This window comes from Phacochoerus africanus, chromosome 10 (assembly GCF_016906955.1).
Source record: "Phacochoerus africanus isolate WHEZ1 chromosome 10, ROS_Pafr_v1, whole genome shotgun sequence".
In the NCBI taxonomy this organism is placed as follows: Eukaryota; Metazoa; Chordata; class Mammalia; order Artiodactyla; family Suidae; genus Phacochoerus; species Phacochoerus africanus.
The window spans coordinates 118,404,296-118,425,554 of NC_062553.1; the positions used below are offsets into that span (position 1 = coordinate 118,404,296).

At 39.8% G+C, this 21,259-nt stretch overlaps 1 protein-coding gene across 7 annotated transcripts in view; it reads right to left on the reverse strand.

The window, feature by feature from the left end:
* NFKB1 (nuclear factor kappa B subunit 1) overlaps positions 1-21,259 on the reverse strand; it is a 116,563-nt gene that overhangs the window by 24,100 nt on the left and 71,204 nt on the right. For 4 of the 7 annotated variants that reach the window (XM_047798969.1, XM_047798968.1, XM_047798967.1 and 1 more), the window contains 5 exons: positions 14,442-14,605; positions 12,741-12,899; positions 10,103-10,207; positions 7,537-7,628; positions 5,315-5,453 (listed from right to left, as the gene is read on the reverse strand). In XM_047798969.1, the coding sequence (XP_047654925.1) occupies positions 5,315-5,453; positions 7,537-7,628; positions 10,103-10,207; positions 12,741-12,899; positions 14,442-14,605 (659 nt within the window). The remainder of the gene's footprint in view (positions 1-5,314; positions 5,454-7,536; positions 7,629-10,102; positions 10,208-12,740; positions 12,900-14,441; positions 14,606-21,259) is intronic. The other 3 variants (XM_047798973.1, XM_047798972.1, XM_047798970.1) reach the window with 1 other exon arrangement.

Sequence of the window (21,259 nt, forward strand, 5' to 3'; positions counted from 1 at the left end):
TATCAGGAGAGGGCTAAGGAAGTGTGTTCTGGGAAGGAGACGCAAGGGCGAGTGAGGGAGGAAGGACTGTGCACCTCACGCTTATGAGAACAGCAGTGGAGCGGTGCAGCTGAAGTGAAAGTTTGGTAGGAGTTCTTGAGAAATGGAGCTGGCCGGGACTGCATCGCAGAGCACCTGGACTGTGAACCCAAGGGATCTCCTCTACAAGCATTCTGTACAGGGGAATGCTGTGTATAGGGTGGTGTTTTAAGAAGATTCAACTGTCACTGGGGCATGGAACAAAATAAAAAGTCAAAGTGAGAGGCAGAGACTGTGCAGACTTAAGGTGATGGAGGTGGTTCCTTAGGGGCCACCATGCTGCTAAAAGTGGGTGGACTCCAGAAAGCCAATATGAGAGGGATCTGGAGCCATGAGATATGTGAGGCTAAAAGTCTAAGACCACTCCTCGACTAAAATACAGTGAGGTCCTCTGAGATTTCTGACTGTCCAGGTCTAGAAGCTATTGAGACTTTCCCCCCCTCAGTCCTCATGCGGTCGCTCTGTCTTGCTTTTGCTTCTCACCAGTCCCACCACCCCTTCTGAGTTATGCCAGTCCCTTTGTGGTCTGTTGCTGCGTTCTTGTTTCTTCTTTCTGTTTCCCTTTCTTTCTCATTTCTGATTTTCCCACCATGTATGTATTTTTCTCCCTTCTGTCTTGTAAAATGAAGAAATGAAGGAAGTTTTTTTGTTTAACTTAAATGAACAGTCAATATGGTATTTCTTCTTCTTTTTTTTTTTTTTTCAATCAGCAGCCCAATACTTAACAACTGTCCTAGTTCCGATTCTTCATGTCAGTTCGGGTCATTGTTTATGTTCACGAAGATCTTCGCTTATTTCTAATTCTGCGGTTGTTTCAGTCATCTCATGGCTACAAAGAATGCTGCTGTTTACTGGTTATCTCATGATCATCTAAGTGCAGTTGGAAGAAGAAGCAGGGGAAAGTAGGGTAACGACATACACTTAAAAATAATCTTTTAAAAAAGAATCCTGTCCAGACTTGTTAGGAAGAAAAAAACGCCATCATATGTCAACTTTGAAGAAAACATGCTTCCACTAGAAAGGGGTCAGTGACCTCAAAGCGGAGAAACTTGAACAATTTCCTCATCAAAGGTTTCGGACAAATTTATAACGTTTCCCCATCAGCTGTACCCTAACTAGTAGTCGTCACTATTACTACCCTGTTGATCTCCTTCGGAATATTAGTTCTTTAGAACATGAATATAAGAGTAAAGCAGACAACATATTCACCTTCAGAAATAATGTTGTCCACTGACATGATTTCTAGCAAAGAAGATCATTTGGTGTTTGCTATGTACTCCTTTTGACGTATAAAATAAGGATATTTACTGGTTCTATTTCACTGTAAAAATGGGAATTTTGTGAGTCAATTTAAAAAATATTAACTATCCTACAGTCATTGAGATTTCAATGACAAGAAACTGACACAGAAAATTCCACACAACAAGCTTTTTTAAATAAAAGAATCTGCAGCCTGAATTTCTATGGCATTGAACACCTTGTGGTCTGCCTTTGGCAGTGGACCATGGGGTGTACTGTGAAACATCAACCAAAAGGGACCTAAGCGGCCACTCACAACACATGCTCCTTTTACAGAGGAGGAAAAAGAAGCTAGGATGATTAAGGACTTGTGTGAGGTCAAAGCAGAGTAAAGGTCAGATACAAAGTCTGGTGAGCATTCCATTATATTAGGTCACCATTCTTGGGAAACATTCCAATATGTCTTTGCTTCCTTTAATAACTGATGATTTAAGAGAATAGCTCAGTTCACAAATGTCAATAAAACTTTTAGCCTCTACCACCTTCTGCTGTGTATGTGCCTTAAAAGTACCTCATTCTCGCTTCTCGGATTCTAGTCTGCTGGCAAAGATGCTTGCATTTATCCTGATCCTATTTTCATAATTTAAAGATGATGAATCTATTTCTTCCTAATCTCCAGCTTTTTAGACTGAAAAAGTCATTATGCTCATTCTTTGCTTTTGTGCAGTGGTTCCTCAACTATCTTTTTTCTTTGCCAATCATCCCTCCCTTGATTATTTTAATTGTCTCCCCAGACCCAATCATCTCCATGATGACCAAAGAGGAGGTAGAGTTCAAGGCTCGATGATTCTGTACAACAGGAATATATTTCTTTGTCTAATATCCTACTTGATGGCACCCAATAAGTTACCCAGCCTTTTGGATGAGGATGGCAACTTGGTCGATTAATAACTAAGCCCTCATATATTTAATGAGCATCTACTAGGTGACACATACTGTTCTAGATGTAGCCATAAACATGAAAGACCAAATCTGTCTAAAAAGAACATTGTTCCTACTGGAGGTAGGAAGAAGACAACAGACATATAAACTAATGTAAGATAATTTTATATATGGATAAAAATAAGTGATGAATATAAAATTAGGCAATGAGATAGGGAGTGATGGCAGGGGTTAAGGGCAGTGGAAGGTGAGTTCGGTGACTTCTGAGCTATGTACACAGTGATTCCCTGGGTTGTACAGTTTGGATTCATTTTCCTATAGTTACTCTGATGTTAGATGGCTTGCTGCTTTTCTCACCAGTCACATGCCTGGTGTGATTATTTCTCCTTACGATGATTTCAACCTGGGATTATATAATCCAGATGGTTTTATAGATCACGGTAATTATTTATCTTTAATAAAACAGTTCTAATCTCACAAAGGCTGAATCACAATACATGTTGGCCATCCTTTCTGTGGAGCTCAAGTGCTAACTCGTATTTACCAGATGGTTCTTTTTATACAGTGTGTATTGCATGGAACTTTTAGTCAATGATAGCCTGGAAGGTAAGTGCTTGATACATAAAAGAGAGATTCTGAACTTTCAGGAGACCCCCATTCTGTAACTCTGCCCCAGACTGCTCCTACTGTAAGAGGGTAGGAATGAAATAGTCTGAAGGTGACCTCGCTGTATCATACACTTTCCATGCACAGATACCACTGTGAAAGGGACCCAGGTAGCCTGGAAACCAAGCTCAGCTTTGAATACGTCTAGGCTCATACATGAGTAGGCAGCCTGGGTTTCCTCTTTTTGACGTGATGCTCTGTGTTGGAGAAGTTACTATTATTTTGAAGACATTATTAGGAGAAGAAATCTATTTTTTTCCTCAGAACATCCAAAAATATTTGCTGTTTCTCTTCCGTATCTATTGAGAGAAAATGTTTAATCCAAAGCAGTGATTTTCAAATTGTATGCAGACTGAAGCATTCAGAAGACCTCAGGCCGTGCCTGGGCAGGGAAGTGAAGAGAGCAGAGAGAGACTGGGAAGGCCCAGCAGGAGGGCTCCCCACCTCCGCTTTAACCAGAGCTTCTCAGGTTTATGTACTAGGATTCTGCACTAAAGTTTCATGTGCAGAGGAAAAAAAGGCTTCTCTGCTGACAGTGTTTTTAAACCACCGGTCACGGAATGCACTATAAATTTGACCCATCAGGGGAGAGGTCACAAGCTCAGAAAAGGAGCAAGAACTCACGGAACTGTCTTCTACACACTCCTCCACACCACGAATTCTAGGAAAAGAAAGCCCTCTTCAGAGATCACCCACCACACACTGCTCTCACAGGATCAAGAGTCAGCTGTGCGGATTGTTGCTGCGGCACCTTTGTGGGTTCCAACCTCAGCCAGGACCTGGGTGCCTCAAGACCATCACTTTACTGACCTCCCCCCATGGTCTCACTTCCCTCTAATCCGGGAGTTTCTAATTTTCTTTGTGCCAACACCTCTTTGGCATGGCTGGTGAAGTCTATGGATCACTTCTTAGAATCAAGGTTTTTGATATGTAAAATACAATACAGGATGACAAACCCCCTTAGTTATTTTAAAGTACATTTCTATCCAAAGACCCCTTAGGGGTCAGTGGGCTCTAGGTTGACTGATACCTTTGAACAATTAACCAGTTTGGGGCCTGCTACACTCACTCTGAGAAGACTCCCAATGTCGTATTTCCCACCCTGCCTCCTCTTGAGTTCCAGCCCTGCCTTTTGACTGGCCTGTTAGGAATTTGCCACAGGAACCTAAAATGCAACATGTTTTAAACTGAACTCTATCTTTGTCCACCCAAATCTACTGCTCCCTTGATTCTTCATCAGTGCAACCGCAGCACAACCTTCCCGGGGGGGCTTCCTAGAACCTTCTCTGACTCCTGATTTTCTCCTTCACTGCCTACCTCCGCCAGGCCCTGGATCCTCTTGACCCCATCATGGCACTGCTTCCTGAACCCACCTTCTCCTTTCACTCCATTGCACTAACACCTTTACTAACTCCCCCCTTCTCTCTGGGACACTCTGACTCATTGTCTGCTGCCCAGATCATCTCTTTGGTGTCTATATAAAGAAATCAGAGCCATCATTGCAAACCCAAACTGGCCTGGTCATTTCCCTTTCCAGAATCCATGCAAAATTCTTTCGCTGCCAGTCACTGCACTTGAGAGCCTGGCCCCAGCCTTCTTCACTTGCCTTGGCCTTCAGGAGTCCACCTCAGTGCTCAAAATGCCCACTTTTCTCTGAATAAACACTAACTGTTTTAGCTCCTCAAGTTTCCTAAGCCTAGGAAACCCTCTCCTTCTCTGATGCACACTCGACTAATGAAATACATCCCCGATTTTAGGGACCTTGAAGAAACCTTCGTCAAGAACCCAGGGTTCTCGCTCTTCAGCTTTCTCCTATGTGTCTGTGGATGCTTCACTTTAGGAACTTACCAAAGTCATAATTCCCATTCTAACGATTTAAGGAGGCTATTACCTCCTCTTCTCAGTGTATCTTTTCTGAGGAAAAGAATGATGCCTTATTCATGGTGGCTGAGTCTTCCGCTCAGCTGCCTGAGGCCAGTTGACAAAGTGGCAGATTCTCCTACATAGCAAGCGGTATTTTTTCATCTCAACTGCCTGAACACCGAGTTACTCCCTGACAAAGTGGCAGATTCTCCTACATAGCAAGCGGTATTTTTTCATCTCAACTGCCTGAACACCGAGTTACTCCCTAAGTGAGAGATTCTCAAATTTAGACATTTTCAAATGTCTAAATCTCATATAAAACTTGGTACAAATAACATTGTTTTAAAGGCTGGACTTAATTTTATGACCCCCAAACAGCATATTACTGCTTTCTTTTCTAAAACAAAGAACCAGGGACCCAGCGGCCAGTTACAGGAGGCTGTTTAAAGAAGGTGACCACCTGATCTTTCCTAATCAGCATGTCCTCTTGCTGGAACAAGTACAAGAGTTTAAACAACTGAGTTACCTTTGATTTCAGGATAGTAGAGAAAAGGTTTCGGTTCACTAGTTTCCAAATCAGACTTCCTCCGAAGTTGGACAAACACAGAGGCTGGTTTTGTAATGTTGACATCTTTATACTTTGGCGTTTTGAAGACGATGGCAAACTACAGGATACAAAGATCCACATGTTGGAGTAGGAAGTTTCTTTGCCAGCAATGCTACTCATTAAACACATTATTTAAGCTCAATGTTTGGACATAACATACTAAAAAAAAAAAAAAATCAGCACCCTAGAGAAACTACAAATTTCTACCCACACATTTTAATTAAGCTGCCAATGTGAAACTGAAATATAAGACTATGCCAATGTATTGCAAATCTTTATTAGTTCACTTGCCTAAAAGTTCAAATCTCTTTGGGCTGTAAATGATCCTGTGAATAAAAAACATTGTCTATACCCTTCTCCTTTTCCAAATCAGCATTAAAAGACTCCAAGGTTTTTTACAGCAACATCAGAAAGACCAGTCATGGAAAGAGAGATGAGGAATGTGGACTGCTATCAGGCTATGGGCCAGCCAATAAGAAGAGGAAACGAAACCTTCTAAGGGAGACATCGTGATGGGGTGAGTGTATTGAGAGGCAAGGATGGCCTAGGATCTAGGCACGGACAGGACATTTTGTAACACCGCTAAGACAGCCTTTTCACTGGTACTGCCGGAATAGTTAGGCATCTTCACATTTTTTAGTTTGAGTTTTTGACCATGTATTATATTCCACATATCAACGCTTTGTAAAATATAAAAACGAATATAATGGTACACACTGAAAATTCTCCTTGCCATTCCCATCTCTTATCCAGACAGTTCCTGCTGTGTGCCTGTCTGCCCAGAAGTAAACACAGAGAAGTTATTAAGCTGTTGTATTCTTCCAGAGTTTCCTTATGTATACATATATGTAGACATGAACAGAGAATTTTTATATATACTTTGTTTTATCTCCATCTTTAAAAAAAATTTTTAATGTTGTATCTTTGAGACTTTTCCATATGAGCCCACAGAGTACTCAATCTTTTTTTTTTTTTGACAATTTTTTTTTTTTGTCTTTTTGCTATTTCTTTGGGGCCGCTCCCACGGCATATGGAGGTTCCCAGGCTAGGGGTCCAATCGGAGCTGTAGCCACCGGCCTACGCCAGAGCCACAGCAACGCTGGATCCGAGCCGCGTCTGCAACCTACACCACAGCTCACGGCAACGCTGGATCGTTAACCCCCTGAGCAAGGGCAGGGACCGAACCCGCAACCTCATGGTTCCTAGTCGGATTCGTTAACCACTGCGCCACGACGGGAACTCCTCAATCTTTTTAATAACTGCACAATATTCTATCACAGAGATACACCATAATTTATTTAACTGACCACTGACTGATGGACACCTGATTGTTACCAACTTTGAGTCCATCCTCAATCACTCATTCAGATTCAGATGAGGATTCAGCATTTTTATCTCTCAGTCACAGGATTCAACTGTCACCGAGAAATCTTCATTTCCCATGATGACATCAGCCTCAACAAGAAGACGCTTCCTTTCAACACTTTCCAATAGATCCCCTTTTAATGGGTCTCCCCATGTCACTTTGACAGAACACTCTTATGGAATGACTCTGTTCCCCCTAAGCCCTAGTGCCCCTAGTGTGGCTGTACTGGAAGATAGGGCTTTGAGGGAGGTAATTAAGGTTAAGTGAGGTCATGAAGGGTAGGGCCTTGACTGGACAGGATGTGTGTTCTTAAAAGAAGATACATCAGAGGGCTCGCTCTCTCTCTGTCACACGAGGACACAGCGAGAAGTCAGCTGTCTGCAAGCCAGGAAGAGCGCTCTCACCAGCCGGGACTTCCAGCCTTTAGAACTGTGAGCAACACATTTCTGTTGCATAATCCACTACGTCTATGGTATTTTGTCATGGAAGCCTGAACAGACTAATACAAACACTTAAAACATTACAACTAAAGAACCTGAGGACCACTGCCTTCTGGCGAGGTGATCAGATACTGGCCCCAATGAAACGTCCTGCCAAGGTCTTGGAGCCGATGGTTTAACAGAGCCTTGCCCATAATTCTATGGCAGGTAACTCTGCGAGACACCATGCTCGTTTACGAAAGTTAAATATTTATGATTTTTCCTTTTTTATACATGAAAACTAAGAGCTGAATTTGAATAAGGCAGGAAATGTAGAATCATCATCATCCACTTACTTGTCTATGAACGTCTGTGGGGGAAAAATCTCCAAATCCTTCCCAGATTCCACCATTTTCTTCCTCTTCATAAAATCGAATCTGGATGTCATCTGCAAACAGTCACATTCACATGTGTAATTTTACATAGTGTAATAATATTTACATACATGATGAAAAAGCGGGTTCAAGAGTCTACCTGCCACGTACTTAGACTTTTTTGAAAGTAATTATATAAAACAGACTTTTGAATTACTTAAATTTTTTAGTGAAAATTTTAAATTAGTTACCATTGTAATAGGCCCAGGTTTCATTTACAATGACAGTGCTAGATTTACCCATTCAATCTGAGTTTTCTCTTAATCAATCTTTGACCTTCCTCCTTCTCCATCCCTAAAACAATTCATTCCTGAGAAACATGAAGGATAGTGAGAAATATTAGACTCCCAAAAGGTGGTTCAACTTGACAGAGATTTACATAATAATATTTAACTTATATGAAGTTTACTATACAGCAGACACTGTTCTAAGTGATTTTCTATGTATATATTAACTGATTTAATCTTCACAACTACTCTGTGATGCACAGAATATTAATATCCTCCTTCTTCAGAAAAGAAACTAGGTTCAGAGAGGTTAAGGAACTTACCTAAGACTGAAGAGCTAGTAAATGGGGAGGCCAGGATCTGAACACAGACAGTGAAGTTTCAGATTCCATGCTCTTAAACATTCTACTATGCTACTTCTCTATAATGCTTTATTAGTCCATATTGGGAAACTTCTACAAACATTATGTTGGTCTAGTTCCTCTGGGGTGAATTAGAATGTCTAAATTTCATACTTCGGGCATGGTTTCTACTCCTGTAGAAATATGACAATACTCCTTGGAACTCGGCATCTTCCTGGCTTCACTTTTCATTTCATAGGAAGGAGTACACTGTTGACTTACAAAAACTGAACTTATATTTCTACTTAAATAGAACTTTACAAATATTAGGGTTGGGGAAAACAAATTATTATTTCCTGGTCCCTACCTCTGCCTTCAGGCAGGACTACCCTGGACCTAGTTATTCAGAGTCTTTTAAGTCATATTTACAAATAAAGGTACTCAGATTGTGTTCACTCATATATGCACATCTGGGAATCTGGAAATGCATACTACATAGATAGAATGTGTTAAAGAAGGCTGATACCAGGATATGCAGACAAAGTGTAAACATTTTGGGGATAAAGACATACACATACTTTTATCTTAAACTTTGATCTCATTTTTTTCCTGACTTTTTATCTCAGAGCATTTAGCCTCAAATGAGGATTTCCTTTTTCTTTTGTCTTTTTAGGGCTGCACTCACAGCATATGGAGGTTCCCTGCTAGGGGTCTAATTGGAGCTGTTGCTGATAGCCTATGCCAGAGCCACAGCAATGCTAGATCTGAGCCACGTCTGCGACCTACACCACAGCTCATGGCAATGCCGGATCCTTAACCCACTGAGCTGAGGCTGGGGATTGAACCTGAAACCTCATGGTTCCTAGTCAGATTCATTTCAGCTGCACCAGGACGGGAATTTCAGGGTTTTTTTTTTTTGTTTTCGTTTTTGTTTTTTCCAAAGCCAAAGTTTTTCTTAAATAGGAGACATATTTCCAGTTACACATCTGCTTACTTTGAAAATGCTCATCCTTGTAGTGAGCAGATCTTTATTATACTATACTTTCTATCATTTTATTTTAAAAATGAGTGAAGCTTAAGAAAATAAGTCTCCTTCAGTTTTTGTTAATTTATCTATCTTATACTGTATCTAATGAGAGATAGGAGTTCCCGTCGTGGCGCAGTGGTTAACGAATCCGACTAGGAACCATGAGGTTGCGGGTTCGGTCCCTGCCCTTGCTCAGTGGGTTAACGATCCAGCGTTGCCGTGAGCTGTGGTGTAGGTTGCAGACGCGGCTTGGATCCCGCGTTGCTGTGGCTCTGGCGTAGGCCAGTGGTTATAGCTCCGATTGGACCCCTAGCCTGGGAACCTCCATATGCCGTGGAAGCGGCCCAAAGAAATAGCAAAAAGACAAAAAAAAAAATGAGAGATAAATGCCAAGAACCTTTTGTGAATGTGAAAATTATGAGAGAAATATGGTCTGAGAATTTCTTTATAGTCCTTCGTTTGCTTCATTGACATCACAGTGTCATGTGAAAATACTTGGAGAAGTTCTCTCAGTGCTGCAATGAAGCATTGTTAAGATAAACAATTTTACACTGTAAACCATTTATCTTGTGTGTGTGTGAAGCATGGGCTATTACTCATTTATTTAGTTTAACTAAGTTCAGATACCAAAGCGTAAAGTATAAAAACACTGAAATAGCACTGATTAAGGTGAACACTGTTTTCTTATTTCTCTTCACTTCTGTGGTAAATTTTAGTGGATTAGTTGGGTTAAAAACATAACATGGGCAACTTAAATTTGTAAGAGATGTAATGTGTGGATTTTTAAATGGAGTTTAATGGCAGGGGAGGGATATACTGGCCCCACTGCCAACAAGTGACTCACAAATATTCAGAATTATATTTCACATCTGGAGATCAGAGCATATATTTACCTTTCTGAACCTTGTCACAGAGAAGATAAATCTCTTCCCCTCCAGTTACACATCCGGCTGTCCTGTCCATTCTTACTATTTTCAAGTTGGACGCATTGGGAGCTTCTGTCCACAGGAGAAAAACAACACACATCATGATTCATCCTCACGCCTCAGTTTCACATGCCAGTCTCTTAGGAGGGACACTGACTTGAGCATACATTAACCAAAACAAAGTTAAAATATATGTTTTTGCTCATATTGATTTAACAAGGGTCCAAATAAAACAAAACCGCCTTCTGAAATCCTCAGAGCACTCCTTGGGCATGGCTCTTTCATTACCACCATATCTGATGCGAGTGACTCACTAACACAGTAAGAGAGATTAACAGAGAAAGAGAAGGAGTTTTTCTGATGTTTCAGGAAGAAGTCAACTAAAGGATGTGTGGAATTTCAATCACGTCAAGACTTAGCCCCCAAATTATTCCCATGATACTGATATATCATTTATAAGAGTCCTAGAAATTTAGGAGAGGCACAATTTTCTAAAACTATTTATTAATTTTTATTCTACAGAAAAGAAAAATGGAGCTGCTATATTTCTTTTCCCCAAACTAAATTAGAATTTTATGTGGTCAGGGGGCAAAAGTTTTGTGTGGTAATAGTATAAAGCTTCCTTTTTTTTTTCTTTTTGCAACAGCTGCATTTTAAGGTGACCTTTGATATATGAACCTATATCATTTTATAACACTTTCACTTCCCCTCAAACTTGTTTAAATTAGAGAAATTAGTTAGTTGTTGTACATGGGGCATGGAGTTTTCTACTTAGCCCAAACGCTATAACCTTTCAATGAGCCTAAATACTGCTCTTGCAGGTTTTTAGTAGTATCTGTTTAATGAATATTATGCATATCAAACAAAAAGTTTGCATGGTAAATGCTGAAGACTACTGTAAAACTCTTAAAAAAAAAAAAAAAACTCCTGGAACTACAGATTGAAATAGAATTTTGAAGCCACAAAATATCTATACTGCTCATTTAGTTAACTTGAAATTCCTATTGTGATAAAGCTATAACATGCAAGAAAGAAAATGGATAAGAAATAAGAGTTTTGTTTTATTAACACCTCTTCAGAGCCCCAGTGAAAAAAAACTGAGGTACTTTTTCCACCTAAGAACACCAATATCCTTCTAGCAAGGAATTCATAAATAATAAGAGGTTTGGCATTGCATGTGAAAGACAAAAACACATATCTGAGGAAAGAGATTTACTGAGCATCTCACAATATTTCATTTTTAATCTAGACACCAACTTTTCCAGTTAGATCTGAGTATTTTCATTTTGAGGATGATAAATGTGAGGCTCTAAGTGATTAAATTATTTGCCCCAGAATCAAAGCTAGTAAGTAACCGTGAGGGTGGGGCTGGAAGTCTGCTCTGGGCAATACACCGAGCTGCCTACCGTCAGAAGTCCGGTCAGTCTCCCAAAGCAACAGAAATAAAAGCAAAAATAAGCCAATGGGACCTAATCAAACCGACAAGCTTTGCACAGCAAAGGAAACAAAAAAGAAAAAAAAAAAAAAAAAAGACCACCTATGGAATGGGAGAAAATAGTTTCAAATGTTGCAACTGACAAGGGCTTAATCTCTAAAATATGCAAACAACTTATACAACTCAACAGCAAAATAGCCAGCAACCCAATGGAAAAATGGGCAAAAGGCCTGAATAGACATTTCTCCAAAGAAGATACACAGATGGCCAATAAGCACATGAAAAAATGCTCAACATCACTGATTATTAGAGAAATGCAAATCAAACAAATCCACTATGAGGTACCATCTCCCACCAGTCAGAATGGCCATCATTAATAAGTCCACAAGTAACAAATGCTGGAGGGGATGTGGAGAAAAGGGAACCCTCCTGCACTGTTGGTGGGAATGTAAACTGGTATAACCACTATGGACAACAGTATGGCAGTACCTTAGAAAACTATACATAGAACTACCATATGACCCAGCAATCCCACTCTTGGGCATATATCCGGACAAAACTTTCCTTGAAAAAGACACATGTACCTGCATGTTCACTGCAGCACTATTCACAATAGCCAAGACATAGAAACAACCTAAATGTCCAATGACAGATGATTGGATTCGGAAGATGTGGTATATATACACAATGGAATACTACTCAGCCATAAAAAAGAATGAAATAATGCCATTTGCAGCAACATGGATGGAACTAGAGACTCTCATCCTGAGTGAAGTAAGTCAGAAAGAGAAAGACAAATACCATATGGTATCACTTGCATCTGGAATCTCATATATGGCACAAATGAACCTTTCTACAGAAAAGAAAATCATGGACTTGGACAATAGACTTGTGGTTGCCAAGGGGGAGGGAGAAGGAGTGAGATGGATTGGGAGCTTGGGGTTAACAGATGCAGACTATTGCCTTTGGAATGGATAAGCAATGAGATCCTGCTGTGTAGCGCTGGGAACTATGTCTAGTCACTTGTGACAGAGCATAATGTGAAAAAAAAGAATATATACATGTATTAGGTCACCATGCTGTATAGTAGAATATTGACAGAACACTGCAAACCAGCTATAATGGAAAAAAAATAATTTTACACATATATATATATATGTCGGTACTCACTGCTGTCATAGATGGCATCAGATACCACGGGTTCCAGGCGCCTAGTGAAGCTGCCCGTGCTGTCTGGAAGGAAAGCTGTAAACATGAGCCGTACCACGCTGAGGTCCATCTCCTTCGTCTGCTGAAGAGCTGCCTGACGGATGATCTCTTTTTCCCGATCTAGGACCGGACAACACAGGATATTCACACCCAGGGAAAGGGTAAAACGAGAACATTTTAGATAGGATGCTTTTGTAAAACCCAAATAAAGAACATCAACTTAAAAGAAAAATCTATTTTTAATTGTCTGTTCACTCAAAGGCATCAGAAGGCAGCCTGCATTTTCTCAGGGTTACAGTAAAAATGGTTTTCCATATGTGTCACATGCCTCTCCCCTTTCCTACCTTCTTTGACCTTTCCCTTTTCTCCCTAAGCGTTAAATGCACAAACAACGCGACAGAATGAAATGCAATAAACTGACTATGCCTCCATTGTATTGAGGAATGTGAAAATTAAGTCTTCCCACAAACTCTCTGAGCACTGGAACTGTGTTCATTCCACAGTGATTAGCACAGTACCTGGCACATGGCAGGTACTGCTTTAAAAAGTGCTTTTAAGGAACAGAATGACTCAATTGCACTTGGCTTCTTTCTTTCTGATAGAGCTTTCATGTTGATGGATATAATGATACGTAACTCACCACTTATCATAAGAGCTGATAATTTAAGTGGTAAGTACCATAAAAGAGCTACAGTTGAAGTGATATGAAAATTTAAAGGAGGGGAGAATCCAGAGGCTTTGGGGTAGAGGAGACATTGATCTAAATCTTGAAGGGATAGTAGAATTTGAACTTATGAAGAGAACACATAAAGCCACCCCAGAAAGAAGGCAGAGCATGAAAAGAAAGAATGTACCAAGAAGAGGAAGTATGAAATCATGGGCTTCTATGGAGTAGTTCGGTTTGACAATCAGGGCATAGAGGGAAACAGAGTTGGAAATGCAGGCTGGGGCCAGCTCCTGGGAGGCCTAAAATGCCAGCAGACAGAATTCGGGTTTTGTAGGCAACGGGGGCATGCTGAGTAGTGGGGACATGTAGAGTAGGACAAAGATTGGGTTTGAAAGAAAAAGAATGAGTAAAGGCAACAGAATCATAGCATTTTTTTTTTAAATAAAGAGGATAACTTATGTGAACAAAGAAATTATTATTCCTTATAATAAGATGAGCTGGGGAGGTATAAGAGAGGAGGTATTCTTTGAATTATATCTTGAATTCTGAATTGGTCTTGACAGGTTGAAAAGAGAAGGGTGGTAAAAATAAATACATTCATAAATTATTGCAGAAATAATACAAAAGAGGGTTAAAATTCTCAGGAAAAACCAAAATGTGTCCAATTGTAGGTAGAGAAAGATATATAGCAGGTGTGAATTTGCATCAGGTGTTCGGGGGGCAGTGATGGGGAGAGGTGGGTACAAAATGGGACTGGAGATAAAGCTGGAGAGTGGGCTGGGGCCAGGCTTTGCGTGTTATGCTACGGAAGTAGAGGTTTTATTCTGGAGGTAGCAGGATGCCATCAAGGTTTCCAAGTGGAGAAAGGGTGAGGGAACCTGGGGTAAAGACTGGGAGGAGGAGAAACCTGGGCCACAGGGATGAGCACAGAGTCTACATACAGGAGGAGGAGAGCCAGTGCTCTCAAAGAGCCGGGCTGGAGGAGGGACACTCACCTGTGAGCTGCCGGTCCCCTCCACCTTCCGCTTGCAAATAAGCAAGATCAGGGTGCACCAAAAGTCCGGGATTATAGCCCCTTATACATGCCTCTGTCATTCGTGCTTCCAGTGTTTCAAATACTTTTTTCTTTGTCACATGAAGTATACCCAGGTTTGCAAAGCTGGGGAAAAAGAGTAACAGCAACAACCACCACCAAAGTTAGGCAGGCAGTGACGAGAGTCTAGTTTTACCTTAGCAAAGTGGATTTAGGAAAAATGCACAGGCCCTTAGTCGCTGGGGCCCACACTAGACTCACATATGTCACTATTCCTGCAGTGAAACAGACGAAGGAGATTCTCCAAATGGAATGATAAAGACGATACCCAGGTGCATATCCGGTCAGGCTGACCAAATGCCACCAAATGAGTCTGTGGTAAACTCAGAAACATCTCCTGGTTTTCAAAGCTTATGAGACTTTCAAATTATGACTAGGGGAATGCGGTATATATAGTTTCATAAGAAAGTTTAACCTAGACTCATTTTAAAGTATTTTCTAGGAGAGCTGCATAAAAAGAATTTTTAATTCCAGATGTGATAACTTTTCTAACTTTTTTTATAAAAGAATGCAAGACATACTATATTTGGCAGATTTTTTTCTTTTAACTCACCCTTGGGTTTCCAGATGGGATTTAAAGTCTACATAGAATCCCCTCTCATGCTAGATTATCTGTAGGGTTAGAATTATTTATTATCATTTGAATGTCTAATTCTATGGGTACTCAGGATAGAGGTATACCTTTCATCAGGGATGGGAAAGCTTTTATCTTGTAAAGGCTACATAACCATAGAACAAAATATGTTAATATGATATTAAAGCAACGAAAGAGGTTCTAAAGAAAATATATAAGATATCTCAGCCATTCGTTTTTAAAATACAGTATATGACATAAGAAAGTGTATCCAATAAGTGTAATACAACAAACAAACAAAAAAAGCACCTTGCCAAGGAGACTCAATTATTCAACAAATATTTATTTTGCTCCTTATTGCCAGGCTGTAAAGGAACAGTAAAGGAATCACTGCCTTCATAGAATTTATATGCTAGTGCAACAACAGAGAAGAAACAAGCACATTTTATAGCATACATTAGAAGGTAAAAAGTATCACCAAGAAAAACAAAGCAGAAATGGGGAATAGGAAAGGAAGTGGTAGAAGATATGACACTTTAAAGTATGGAGAGGTTGGCACAACACTGTACATCAACTACACTTGAATTTTTTTAAAAAATACGGAGAGGTTAGAGAGGCCTGACTGAGAAGATGCCAACTGAACAAAGACGTGAAGGAGAGGAGGGGTGAAATGTGGGTATATTTCACTTGGGGTGGGAGGAACAGCAAGTGCCAAGGCCCTGAGGCAGGATCATGCCTGGTGTCCACAAGGACGAATGGCAAGGAGGCCAACGTGGCTGGAGTGATGTGAATAAGGGGTCAGTAATAAGTGAGACGTTCAAAGAGGTAAGTGGGGGGGCACGGATTTTTCAGAGCCTTATGGCCTTTGTAAGGACTTTTCCTCTGGCTTTTACTCAGAAAGAAAAATAATACTAGGAGAAGAAAGAAATATTATGGCAATTGGACTGAATTGAATAAGATAATGTGGGAAGACCAGATAACCTAGGGAAAGAAAATATGAGGTGAAGGCAGATGAGGTAAATGCTCATACAGAGGTCTGGAGACAGAATGAGTTATGCAGATGGTGAGAGAAAAAAGTGGAAGAGTTGAGACACACATACACAACAAAACGTAAGCTGCTTGAGGACAGAGATCTCCAGTGCCTAAAACACTGCTGCCACGTGGGTGTCAAATGAAGGTCTGCTGTATAATCAATGCATGAATTAACCCAGCCAGAAAAATATGCAACATGAGGTACTGATACACATGGTGGCATAGGCAGATTTTCAGAAACAACACCTCCACCTTTTGGCCCTTCAGGTCTTACTCCTATACAGAACATACATAACAACAGGAAAACTAGGCTAAGTCCTAGGTAACAGCAATGATAAACATGTGTGTGGCACTTTATACTCTGCCATATGTAAAGTGCTTTTCAGGTATATCATCTAATTAATCCCTATGAAAAAGGCATCATCCTTATTATTCATTATGTGAATAATGGATTTACTCCGGTAATAAATAACACAAAAGTCAGCCTTCTGCTTTAGGTGATGATGGAGCAACACAGACTGATTGAATTTTCCACTTTAAACAACAAAAAACATATGAAAAAATAGTTTTGAGACACTGGACAATGGGTGGCATAGGACAGTGATCCTTAAGCAACAGGAAACAAATAAAGTGAATCCTACAATTTACGCTGCCTTAGTATCTAGAGAGAACTTCCAGGCTCCAGCACTGAAAGGGGAGCCCAAACAGGACCCGGTGATCTCCTGAGCTGAGGAGACAAAAGAGGCCAACAAGGCTCGAATTCACAGGCAGAACACCAGAGAGGAAAGAACCACGTACACAGGGACACTGAGAGCATATGTGTGAGGAAATGATCCAAGGCTGGGAAAAGAAACATCAGAAGCACAGGAAAAATAGTTCCTGGAGCATGCAAAGGGATGGAATAATTCAAGAAATCTTGTGATACATGAAACATTAGGGTGAATAGTTGGAAAGGTATTGCCTAGGTAATGGTGTCACACTAACCCTAAGGCTAAAGGCTGATTTCCCTGAAAAAGCTTAAAACTAAGTCTAGAAAGGAGCAAACTATTCCCAAATTTAACTTCATCCCAATGCTCAAAAATATTGGACAGAATACCAAAACATATATATAACCAACAACCAACAATCTAAAAGTCAAAATGTCTGCTATCCAATCAAAAATTATCAGACAGGCAAAGAAGTAGGAAAATACAACTCATCATAGGGATAAAAATCATTCAATAGATACAGATTTAGATATGAGTCAGAAGACAGAATTTGTAGTTGAGTACACTGAATAGCTATGAGAGAGACGCTCATGGCCAAGAAGGTAGAAAGTATTATTGTGTCAAGGAAAAGCATGGAAGATTAAAAAAAAGACACCAAACAAACCTGCAGAGATGAAAACTACAATATCTGAGATGGAAAACACACTAGATAAGATTAAAAACATATTAGACACTACAGACAATAAGATTAGTGAACTCGTAGACACAGTAATAGAACCATCTGAAATGAAACAAAAAATGAGGAAAAATTTTAAGAGAAAAGATTATTAATGAGCTGTGGCACAATTTCAAATGGCCAAATATACTTGAGATTGACATTCCTGAAAAGAAAACAAAGGAGTGGATGGAAAAAATATTTTAAGCAATAATGGCTGAAAAGCTTTAAATTTTAATAAAAACTATAAACTCAGAGATCCAAGAGTCTCGATGAACCACAAAACACAAGAAACATGAAGCACCTAACAGTAAAGCTCAACATAATCAAACTGCTGAAAACCAGCAATGAAGAGAAAATCTGAAAAGCTGACAGAGAGAAAAACCTGACACACTAGGTACAGAGGAATGACGGTAAGAATAACAGGAGACTTCTCGTTGGAAACAAGGCAAGCCAGAAGACAATGGAGCAGCATATTTTAAGGACATGCGGAAAAGCCCTGTCAACCTGTAATTCTATACTCTTCAAAAATATCTTTGAAAAGCAAAGATGAAATAAAAACTTTCAGATGTACAATAACTGAAAGAATTTATCCGCAGCACACAAGCAGTGTAAGGCAAATGACAGGAAATCAATACATGGGAGTATAAAATACTTTCTCTTATTTAAAAGTTTTTTGAAAAGAAAACTGACAATTAAAAAAACAGAATAATGTCAGATAACTGACAATTAAAAAAACAATACATGGTAGGATTTATAACACATGCAGATATAAAATATATGACACAATAGCACAAAAGCCAAGAGAAGCAAAATGAAAGTACACTGTTCACATGCTATGTATAAAGAGATATAATGCTACTTAGAGTCACACTATAAGTTAAAGATGTAGCGCATAAGCCTAAAACGACTGCTAAAAAATACAAAGAAGCAGAAACCAAAGAGGAGATAAAATGAAATAATGAATAATGGATTAATCTAAAAGAAGGCAGAAAAAGAGGAAAAGGGAACAAAGAGCAGATGTGACAAGCAGAAAATGAAGATCAAGATGGTAGGTTTAAACACGGTCCTATCAGTCATCACACTCAGTAAAAATTATCTCAACACCCCGTGAAAAGAGAGTGTCAGACTGAATAAAAAGTGAGATCCAATGATATGCAGTGCATATTTACTTTGAATATAAAGACACAAAAAGGTTATAACAACTAACGGGATAGGAAAAAAATACGTTCCAAGCTAACATTATTCAAAAGAAAGCTGAAGTAAATCTATCCATTTCAGTCAAGGTCTATTTTAGAGCAAAGTAAATTGCTCCAAGTAACAGAGGGTCATTTCATAGTGATAAAGGGATCAATTCATTAAGAATCTGAAATGGTCATGCATCTAATAAAGGCGCTTACAACACAAGAAGCAAACTTGTATTAAAGGGAGAAAGATGTATCTGTAAAGACAGTCGGAGATTACAACATCTTTTTCTCAATAACTGATTGAACAAGTAAACAAGGAGAGAGAAAATCAGTAAGGTAACAGAAGACTTGAACAGCACTATCAAACAACTGAACCAACTGACATTCACAGAACATTCATCCAACTTCACCAGGCTACACATCCTTTTAAAGAGCACAAAGAACATTCACTAACAGGACAATTTTCTATCCATAAAACAAATCTCAATACATGTAAGAGAATCAAACTATACCAAGGATTCTCTTATCACAGTGGAACTAAATCAGATGTGAATAACTGAAAGTTACCTAGGTAGGAGTATATTTAAATCAAGATTAGCCATGTAACCATTAGTTTTTGGAGGTGGGTGATGGGTACAGTGAAGACTCCTTTTCCTATTCTTTCTATTTTTTGTATATGTTTGGAAATTTCTATAATAAAATGCCAACGAAAAGTGAGAGCATGCATTGTTATTATTATTATTAACACATGAAATGAACAAAAAAAATGAGGATTGTAAATGTTAAATACATGAGAATGCACAGAGGTACAGTCACTTTGGAAAACAATTTGGCAGTTTCTCACCAAGATGAAAGTATTCTTAGTGCACATCCCTACAATCCTCTCAATATTTACCCAAACCCAAGAGAAATGAAAACTATGTTTATATAAAAAGTGGCTTTGTCCCTTAAAAACTCCAAACAAGCCAAATGTTTTTCAACAGGGTGATACATCAACACAATGCAATATTACTTAGTGACTAAAAGGAATAAACTACTGATATACATACAACCTGGAGGAATCTGAACTGCATATGCTAAATGAGAGAAGCCAGACTTGGAGTTCCTGTCGTGGCTCAGTGGTTAATGGACCCGACTAATATCCATGAGGACACGGGTTCCATCCCTGGCCTCACTCAGTGGGTTGGAAATCCAGAGATGCCACGAGCTGTGGTATAGGTTGCAGATGCGGCTCATATCTGGAATTGATGTGGCGTAGGCCGGCAGCTGTAGCTCCGATTTGAGCCCTAGCCTGGGAACATATGCAGTGAGTGTGGCCCTAAAAAGATAAGAGACAAAAATAAGGGGAAAAAAAAAGGAGTTCACGTCATGGCTCAGCAGAAACCACTCTGACTAGTGACCCTGAGGACACAGGTTCAATCCTTGGCCTTGCTCCATGGGTTAAAGATCCAGTATTACCATGAGCCATAGTGTAGTTTGCAGATGAGGCTCAGATCCTGCGTTGCTGTGGCTGTGGCGTAGGCCGACAGCTACAGCTCTGTTCACCCCCTAGCCTGGGGACCTCCATATGCCAAGGGTGCAGCCCTAAAAAAAAAAAAAAAAAAGAACCAGACTCAACAAAGGATACCTATCACATGATCCTATTTGTATGTCATTCTGGAAAAGGCAAAACTACAGGGATAGAAAACAGATCAGAGGCTGCAGTTGGGGAAGGTGACCTGAAAGGGTTGCACAGGGATGTTTTCGAGGTGATGGAACTATTCTATTCCTTGACAGGGGTGATCATGAGAATATTTATCACTCAAAACTCACAGAATTGTACACTTTAAGCAGTGAATGTTATAGTATTTAAATTATGCTTCAATAAACTTGACAAAAATATATTTAAAAAAAAAATTGTTAGGGCTGTAGCCACAACACATGGAATTTCCCAGGTGAGGGACTGGATCCATGCTGCAGCTGTGGCAATGCTAAAGCCTTTAACCTATTACACTGGACTGGGGATTGATCCCAAGCCTCTGCAGTCACCTGAGCCACTGCATTCAGATTCTGAATCCACTACACCACAGCAGGAACTCCAAACTCAAAATACCATAGTCAAATACATTAGTGATTTTCAAAGTGTACTCTCTAGACCAGCAGCATCTGCATTACCTGAGAAATTATTAAAATGCAAATTCTTGGGCTTTATTCCAAACCTACAGAATCAGACACTCAGAGGCAGGGCTCCTCCATCGTGTTTTAACAAGCCCTACTGGTGATTTTGATGTCCCTTAAGGGTTGTGAACCACTGCTCTTAAAAATGAGATCCAGGCCAGTGAGACTAGAATCTTTTCTCAAAGTAGGGCTGGGCATCACCATTTTTACAAAGTGAACAAAAGTGACTTTAATTAGTAATCAAGTTTGAAATCTTCTGCACGGTGCCAGATGATTTCATCTTTATATGCATCTACAAACTGCTACTGCCCTCTGGTTATGCTGGAACCCCCCAGGTCCTTGGGTTGG